General features: G+C 36.2%; 1 protein-coding gene across 4 annotated transcripts in view; it reads right to left on the reverse strand.

Moving 5' to 3' along the window:
* The window catches only part of il4r.2 (interleukin 4 receptor, tandem duplicate 2), a 25,748-nt gene extending 18,537 nt beyond the window's left edge, over positions 1 to 7,211 (reverse strand). For 2 of the 4 annotated variants that reach the window (XM_053675521.1, XM_047150432.2), the window contains exons 1-10: positions 6,965 to 7,211; positions 6,667 to 6,760; positions 6,442 to 6,562; positions 6,180 to 6,334; positions 5,440 to 5,603; positions 5,188 to 5,332; positions 5,003 to 5,096; positions 3,843 to 3,906; positions 3,249 to 3,334; positions 2,378 to 3,144 (exon numbers count right to left, since the gene is read on the reverse strand). In XM_053675521.1, the coding sequence (XP_053531496.1) occupies positions 2,378 to 3,144; positions 3,249 to 3,334; positions 3,843 to 3,906; positions 5,003 to 5,096; positions 5,188 to 5,332; positions 5,440 to 5,603; positions 6,180 to 6,334; positions 6,442 to 6,562; positions 6,667 to 6,751 (1,681 nt within the window). In that variant the 5' untranslated portion in view covers positions 6,752 to 6,760; positions 6,965 to 7,211. Of the gene's footprint in view, positions 3,145 to 3,248; positions 3,335 to 3,842; positions 3,907 to 5,002; positions 5,097 to 5,187; positions 5,333 to 5,439; positions 5,604 to 6,179; positions 6,335 to 6,441; positions 6,563 to 6,666; positions 6,761 to 6,964 lie in introns of all 4 variants that reach the window. The other 2 variants (XM_017455030.3, XM_017455029.3) reach the window with 2 other exon arrangements.
* Between the last annotated feature and the right edge of the window lie 1,932 nt (positions 7,212 to 9,143).

Consider the following 9,143-nt stretch of genomic DNA (forward strand, 5'->3'; position numbering starts at 1 on the left):
GAGCCCCATTAACCTGAGTGGAGGATCGAACTGAAGACCCTGGAGTTTTGAGGCCTCAACGCTTTCCGCTATGCCACTCCACCCTTTGCTGAAATGTTCAAGAGATTTCAAGAGAAACTAATTGTGGTACTATACATCTTTACAGGTGTCAGTTTCTCAGGCTCTGTTCCAGCTCCACCCTGACACGTCCTTAACGATTTAGTATCTCTGTCCAGTTTGTTCACAGTGCTTCCTGAGCCTGTGTATACAGTACATTCCCTTCTTGTCTTGTGTTCTCTTGTATTGCTGATGCTTATCAGTAATCTTACAAACCCAATTCCGAAAAAGTTGGGACAGTATGGAAACTGCTAATAATATAAAAAGGAGAGATTTATAAATGTACTTTGACTTGTGTTTAAACAAAAAACTTATAAAGACAAGGTATCTGATGTTTTACCTAATGAACTGCATAGTTTTTTGAAGATAAATGTTCATTTTGAAATTGATGCATGCAAGACGTTCCAAAGAAGTTGGGACAGGGGCAATTTAAGACTAATAGCAATGTGACAAGTTGAAATAAGAAGGTGATGTGAAACAGGTGAGGCAATCGTCTAATCATAGTATATAAGGAGCCTCCAAAAAGGCCTAGTCCTTCAAGATCAAGGATGGGTCAAGGCTCGCCAATCTGCAAACAGATGCATCAGCGAATAATCCAACACTTCGGGAACAACATTCCCCAAAGGAAATCGGTAACATTTTGGGCATTTCACCTTCTACAGTGCACAATATAATGAAAAGATTCAAGGAATCCGGTCATATCTCGGCCCGTAAAGGGCACGGCCGAAAACCACTTCTGAATGCGCGTGATCTCCGATCCCTCAGACGTAACAGAATTAAAAACCACAGCTGAAGAAATGCATAATGGATGAATGGGGGAAATTCCGCTTGCTAAACTTAACCAACTGGTGTCTTCGGTGCTCAAACACTTAATAAGTGTTATTAAAAGAAAAGGTGATTTTAAACATTGGTAAACTGTCCCAAATTTGTGTGTTGAGAGTGTGTTGCAGTCATCAGATTTGAAATGAGTGTATATTTTCAAAAAGAAATTAAATTCACAAAGTAAAACATCGCATAATGTGATAATGATTTGTTTTCAATATAGTACAGGGTGAACTGAATTTTCAAATGACACTTTTTGTTTGTTTTTTTTGCATTTTACATACTGTCCCAACATTTTCGGAATTGGGGTTGGAGTTCTTTATGTCTGTGCTTTGACCTCTGCAGAACCCAATCGTAATTATTCACTTAGTCCAAAGATGTCCCTTTACTGTTAACAGTGGCGATAACATTGAACAGATCATAACAAGCCTTGTTCTACACTCACCCTTAGTGTTTGGGAAGACCAACTCAAGCTGAGAAAAAACAGAACAGCCCTGCCACCAAAAACAACTCTGAAAGGAAACCGAATATTCAAAGGCAAAAACTATTTCTATTATACAGTGTACAGTAATCACATATGGCAGCATTGATAAAATCTCAAAAGATTTACACAGTTACAGTTTATATTCCATGACGTACATTCTATGACCAGGTCTTTCCTTAAAAAGGGTAACTTTGCATTCAGAGGAACTAACAGATTGTACTAGTTTGTTCAAGTCTTTTCAGATGCATAACACCTACGTAACAATCCATCATGGATAATATTCCCATGACGCTTCGGATGAAATGTTTGTCTTTCAGATTCCTGGCTTCTAGTACACTATATAATAATAAACATGGATATTCACATTACTATATTTAGCTGGAAAATCTGCTCTGTAGTTGTTTATCTATACTTAATAATTCTACAGGGTCAAATGTGTGCTGTCTTATCTTAGATCTCATGTTAAATTGTGATGTCATTACACGAGAGAGGATCACCATTTTTAAGTGAGAGACACTGAGGAAGTGATAAGGCAACTTGGTTTACACATGCTTCACAAGTTCTGTAATTATACACCACAAAACTGTACTTCTTTATCTTTCCTCAGTGACGTTTTACTTTACCATATCTAAATGTATAATCCATTTGTAATTATTATTTGTTTTTTGTTGCGTTACTGACCACAATACTATAATATAGCAGATACTTCTATCACACTTCTACTTTAACATTAGACATTTAACTTTTTTCCTGCCAAAGTCATTCTGTTTTACTGTACTGTGTTTATCGAGTTGTATGCAAGTCTGTAGTAAGAATACACACTTTTTTTTTTTTAAGCATGAGTTCACTGCTTAATTGGTAGTGGATTAAAAATGATATTTAAACATGCTATGTCTTTTCTGTAAATACAATTATGGAAATTCTCTTCTGTGCTGGGAATTCAAACCCTGTGATAGGAACAGTCAATTTGAATACCTGGAGAAGTATGCAAAGTCGGGCCACAAAGATCTTTTAATTCGGTTTCAGTGGTGAAGCTCTGCTGTTCTCCCGAATTTCGGAGTAAGCTCTGAAAATCTTTATAGCCGTTCTCGACTGGGATGATGGTGGTGTCACAGGAAGTATTCTGTGGGTTTTTGCAGTGGAGAAGCTTTTCCATGATCAGATTAACATCATTATGAGAGCTGATAAATGCTTGATCTGTAGATGCACAATCTCTAACCTCACTGACGCTCTGATATCCAGGAACCACAGCAATGTCATTGGTGTAGGATGTGAACTGAGTCGGGCTGGTGTTTTCAGACAATGCGCAACCGGTACACGGCCTGTACTCAAAGTCTGTCAGTATCACTGGGTCTAGGTTTTTAGCCAGAGCAGGAAACACATTCTCACTCACATTAAAGTCACTGATAAAGTGGTTAATAGCTGGGTTGGGAAACTTGTCAGAGTCAGACATCATATAGAACTTGTTACTGAAGCCAGAGCTATTCCCACTCTCCCTTTGGACATTGCAATCATCACTGTCTGATTTCAGGTTTTTATAATATTTGTTTGACATTGGCATTGGTCGAAGGAATGTTGACTGAGCTTCTTTAACAGGTTCCCAGTGCGTGATATTTTCACTGCTGTTTTCTTCTAAACTCTCATTGCCTGTTTGGCCGTAAATCACTTCAGCTGAAGTGCCATCTTTACCAAGGCTGTTGAGGCTATTTTCACGTCCGATGTCTACTAGGGAAGACGCTGGCCTGTAGTCAGGAAAACAGCAGGGCTTAGAAGAGCTCTTAACAATAACGAAACAAAAAGCTTTTCTTTTAATATTTTTCAAATGTGTAAAACAAAAAAGAATCACCATGTCTTCTCCCCAGAGTGGACCAGTTTTGAAGAGTCGAGATGGACAGGCGAGAACTCATTTTGAAATGACAGCAAGTTTGGGACCTGATTAACATCAAAAGAATGATCAAATGAAAGCATTTCTTTTGGAAATAATATAGCCATAATGATGTGTATGTTTTTTTTTGTCTGTTTGTTTTTTTTAAAAAAAAAAAAATAGGTCACTATTGCTCAGTACAAGGACAAGAAAGGAGTGGGTTTTATCCAGCTACAATAAAAATCTAGTCCTCAGTATTAAATATGGACAAAAAAAGTTTAAATAAAAATTACGGTGCTTGAGCAACCAATTTCCTGCTTATCCTTCCTGCCAACCCTTGGTTTCAGCAGTAAAAGTTTCATAATTTAGTGAAAAAATAGTGGCTCTTTGTTTTTGTTTTGTTTTTTTTAAGTTTTTGTCCACTCACATTTCATACCCTGTGAAAAAACAATCATGAACCTATAATTTAACTGACAGTAAAGTATCTTGCATTTTAGATGCATGGTGTACAGTATTTAACCCTCGTTTAAGTCATGTTTTAAAACATGGGAGCAATTGATAGGCACAGAAACCTACCTGTTTTACAAAACTAGTAGCTATTTTCGGAGTAGGAATCTTGTCCCACCACTCTGTCAGGATTCTGCAATTTAAGAAGCTTACACATTACTTACAATTTACTTATAACATACTGTGTGTGTCTGACCATATAATAGACAACATCAGAAATCAGAGAGTCAGAAATTTGCCGATATTCTATTTAGTACTGAGTCATGTAAATGCTGCAATCCTATTGCCTGATTCAGATTAAGACAATATTCTGATTCCCAACCCTGGACTATACCCGTTTTAATCAGAAATTTGTTGTAAACACCTTATTGAGAAAATCCACTAAAATGAGATATATGCGCATGCTCAGTCCACAAGGAATTGTGGGTGCGAACAGATGCTTAGCTGTAGGCTAGGTATTTAGAAATGGCAACTCAGGAATACTTACAACAACCACGTAGCTGTATAAAGGAATATTCCGGTGCCTGTACGCTTATAAACATCGTATTCGTAATATGGCTGCAACCCAAATATAGACCTTAAATGGAATGTGGTGTGCACGTAAACGTAGTCAGTGTTTAAATGATTGCTGCAAATATGTTTATAAAGTCATGTGAGAAAATAAGTACACCCCATGGAAATGGTTGGCTTTTTCATTTATTTAATTTTTTACATACTTGGACAAGCAAACATATGATCCTCTTTGAAACAGTGCCTATTAATAAAGTGGATATACTGTTTTGTTTTTGTTCATTTAAATTGTGAAAATTACTACAAAATGTCAATTTTGTGTAATTTGGTAGAGTGTAACACCTTTATTAATTGGCACACTTTCAAAGAGGATCAAGTGTTTGCTTGTCCAAATATGTAAAAATAAATAAATAATCAATTCCATGGGATGTACTTATTTATTTATTTTTTTTGCTAAATAATGCGAAACTAGCAAACTTGTTGACAATGTCTATTGTTAAAGACACCATACAAATGAACAGGAAACCTCTAGTACTGGGATTCAGGTTAGATACAGAGCTACACCATGAACAACGATACCAAATTTAAAAGATATAGTACAATGGGGCATGTGAGTGCTAAATCACCCTCTTTAACACTCAACAGTAGTTCTATATCAAACTATGTGTATAAAATGTAACTGAACCATATAAAGTAACTAAAATGGAAAGCAGTCTTACTTGTTGTAAGAGTAGTAGATGGTGAATATGCAGATGATCAGAATTACACACACGATGGGAATTATTATCTTGAGAAGGTCCTTTGGAGATGAGGCTGAGGACACACATGTATGTAATACAGTTTTTGTTTTTTTTTAGTAAATGGTTTAACATTTAAAATAATAATAATAATAAAAAAAACTTACGTGTGGTAAACCTATATGGATCACTGTAGTCACTGAATCTAAAATTTAAGATTGATTTCACTCTGGCCCTCACAATATAGTTGGAAGCTGACTCAAGGTTTCTGCCTACAAGCTCATATTTCCACTGGTTTAATGCCAATGTCTCCTGTATGACAAAAAAAAGTAAAGTTCAGTTATTTACATAATAATTTTCATACAGCATGGAAATGTCAGATCTGTGAACTGATGCATGGTTGTTCAGTGCTCACTTACATTTTTTTTACTTCCATTGCTTCCTTCGATATAATAAATGAGCTCTGGAATCAGGCCTTCGCTGAATACTGTTTCTTCAGTCCTATATATGCTATCCCAGACAATGCGAAAGTTTCCATTCTGTGTCTGACTGACTGACACAATGACTGGTTTTTTAGGCTTAACTGTTTAGAAGAAAAATTTTTATGAACTGGCAAGACGTTACATATAAAAGTTATAAATATAACAGTAGCATACATTTACTCAATATAACAGTAGAACATAAAAGAATTGTAAAGAAAAGACAATTATCAGCATTTAACAGCTATAACTCATGATCTATCTGCCAATCAACACAGGTTTAGTGATTTTTCAGAGAGAATAATGAGGCACTATCAAAGTATCCATGTATATGTAATTGTAAACTATCAAAAAAATCTTTGTAAAATAATAAATTGTTTTCAATGCACAAGCTTTATCCTTCTTAAATATGCAGGACTCTGAAATTTCTAACTTACAAAATATCAATGCTCCTTCATGTACGTATATACAGTACATGTTATGACTAAAGAAGACTATGACAACTAATTCACTCCATTCACATAACGTCTAAAACCATTAGCAAAAACACTGACTGGACGCAGGGACGCCACCATATTAATTAATTAAAACACCTTTTTGACACTAAGATTCAGCATAGAAAGAGTGAGATCATTAAACTTCAAACATAAATGATTAAGTTAGATGTTATGTCTACTTACTGCTTTCTGTAGTGCTGACATTTTTAGTGAACAACAAGTTGTTCCATCTCAACACGTTAAACTTGTAGTTCTCACCCAGAACAAAGCTAGAGTTCACATGAACTGAGCATTCGCATGTACTGGAATTAAATCGCTTGAAATCACATGTATATGATCTATAATCAGCAAGAAACAAGAACAAGGACACGAGTTGAGAAAAAATTAACATTAATGTTACATGTTTTTTTGTTTTGTTTTTTTTGGAGTCCACAGATGAACTCACTTATCATGGCGAGACTCGTTCAGACTGTATCCAGAGCAACTGTCAAGGTCACTCTGCGAGATCAAAAGGCACATCATCTCTGTTAGGAAATCATTCAGGCATTGCAGATCCAGGTTAGGTTCTGAAAATATATATATATTTTTAAGGTGTCAGTGAATTTATTGGTCTCACTCACAGACAGTAATTACCAAAGAGGTTCAAAAACAACGCACTGCACAGACTTGCCTGCTCTTGTAGGATCTTCAGAAGAGTCAATGAAGCCAAAATTCAATAAAAGGACTAGTTGCAGGATGAGGATTAAGGTACCCATCCCAATAATCTGCATAAATGAAATTAAAAGAATACAATTAAACTGTTTAAATGGACTATATAAATAAACAAATAAAAAGACAGCATGAAAGTCGGATATAACAGATATTGATTAATAACTGAATGACAATTAACAGTTAACAATGAACAATAACCAGGTTGTATGAATAACTCCTACACAGCCATGGACGCCTTAAACGCTTCAGAAACTCACCGTTGTGTTTGGCAGCAAGTAGAATAAAATGACTTCCAGGTGATCCTAAGGATTGACCGCTAAAAAAGTCAGATCTGTTGGTTTAGCACATTTAGTTTAACCGAGTTTACATGCATACGCACTGGTGGCACTGAGGGAGCTTTTGGGAACACAACCACCCCCTTAACTCACTTCCCCGTCGAAAGATTAGGCAAAATGGGCGTGTTTACTGCTTTTACTGGAACAACTGAGCTACAGCAGTTCTGTGGAAACAGGGTTTACTCCTCCCATTTTACAAAAGAAAACCCAACAATAAGAAAAAAGAAAAAAAAAAAAAGAAAAAAGAAACGAGTATATAAATCACAGGACCACATTAACGACCGGTGACATATCGAAAGTCTTTAACGCCATGACAATACACAAGCTTCCTGAGAAACAGTAGGCGTTGTGCATATAGCTGGCTAAATTATGGCACCACAAGCTGGCAGAAGTTAAAGTAAAAACTGTACAAACAGGGTACTACAGAGGGAGGGGTTCCAGAAAGAAAACAGGTTATGCGACTTACCTGGGTAAATTTACTCAGTAAACGGATAACCCCAACTTTCGGTTCCTGAATCGGGGGTAACTCTCAGGGTATGTAAATAGCCACAGCAATTTACTCTCTGAACATAAACTAATCTGAAGCAGGTTGTGTTCCAGAGTTAGTTTGTTTCAGAGGTCTGATGGAGCATACTGTGCCCTTTTGAAGAATATCCAGTGGACGAGGAACAGATTATAGATCTGTATTGCATTGTAGGGTTAAATATATATTTCAAAAATCTAAATGGTGTGTGTTACCTGACACCTAGACGAACACTTTACAGTTGGTCTTGTGACTCTTAAAGTCATTCCCTTCAAATGCTATTGAGCTTTAAATTATGGTATATTTTGTGTATGAGCCCATTTGGTAGTGAAATACATGCCAATATTTACACACGATTTGATAGTTTATTTGATTAAATATCGAAAAATCTAAAAGGTGTGAGGGTCTGTACACAATTCCAGAATATTTTGAGGCCCCCTGCTCTTTATGAAGATGATCAAGAGGAACCCCCGGTTAACCCAGTGGACTAAAGAGATAGCAGGATGGTGCGAGACGTGAGCTGCCAAAATCACTTCTAATTGAAAGACTAATGCACAAAATAAACAGTTGAGTGTGGTTGTTTCTTTATTTCCTGTAATTGAAAAACAAAAAAAAACAAAACATTTGTATTTATTGCTTTAACGTTCAACAATAAATGATAGAATAATCATCACTAGGCAAATACTTTGCCTACCGTTAGTCAGTGTTTCAGCAATTCAGTTTCAAGCCTGGCCTTTTTTATGTTCACCTTTTTTTCCTCCATTTGAAGTTGTAGAAGGTCCATCTCCATGTCACTTTGTCTCATTTGCATTTGAAGATGGTCCTTATACATACAGCTCCTTTGCAGGCGGCTAGGAAGACAGATGGATAATTCAATATGATTGATATCATAAATGTCTGTAATACATACACAGACCTAATATTTTTAATCAGGACAACTGCAAACAATTTTCTTTACACTGCCAATATTCTGTGTGGAGGTAGATGGACCCTCCTCTGTACAGGAATCCCCAGCCACAATAAACAATGAAAAAGGGACCACAAATCTTTAAAAAAGGGAATGCACTATATGTTATACCTCTGTGTGCTGCCCAGCATCTTAATTTTGTATCTCTGTCACAGCAGAGGCGGTCTGTTCATATTCATCCTACAGTGCAAATTACTAATGGTGTTTGGTCTAGCAAACAGAAACAATACCTGAAGACAATAATCAGTTACAACTGTGGCAGGACGTGCTGTTACAGGAGGGTCAATTAATACAATGTGTCCATCAGCAACTGTAAGAAAATAAAATCAGATGGTCAATGTACATTCTCAAACAAATACAACTAATATACAAGGAACTAATATACATAAGGAACATCTAGTAGGGGCACTACAATTAATATTACAGTACACACCATATGCAGTAAAATAAAATAAGCATGCATAATACACAAGTGAAACACAGCCAATAAAGCGTTATTTTAAAATTCCTTTTTAAGACTGTGTCAGTGTTCATCTTGATTTTTTTTATGGAAATATCAGTTAAAGCACTGGAAACTTAAGGTGCTGGTGGTCCCCCGCCCGTTTCACGGG

This window comes from Ictalurus punctatus, chromosome 24 (assembly GCF_001660625.3).
Source record: "Ictalurus punctatus breed USDA103 chromosome 24, Coco_2.0, whole genome shotgun sequence".
In the NCBI taxonomy this organism is placed as follows: domain Eukaryota; kingdom Metazoa; phylum Chordata; class Actinopteri; order Siluriformes; family Ictaluridae; genus Ictalurus; species Ictalurus punctatus.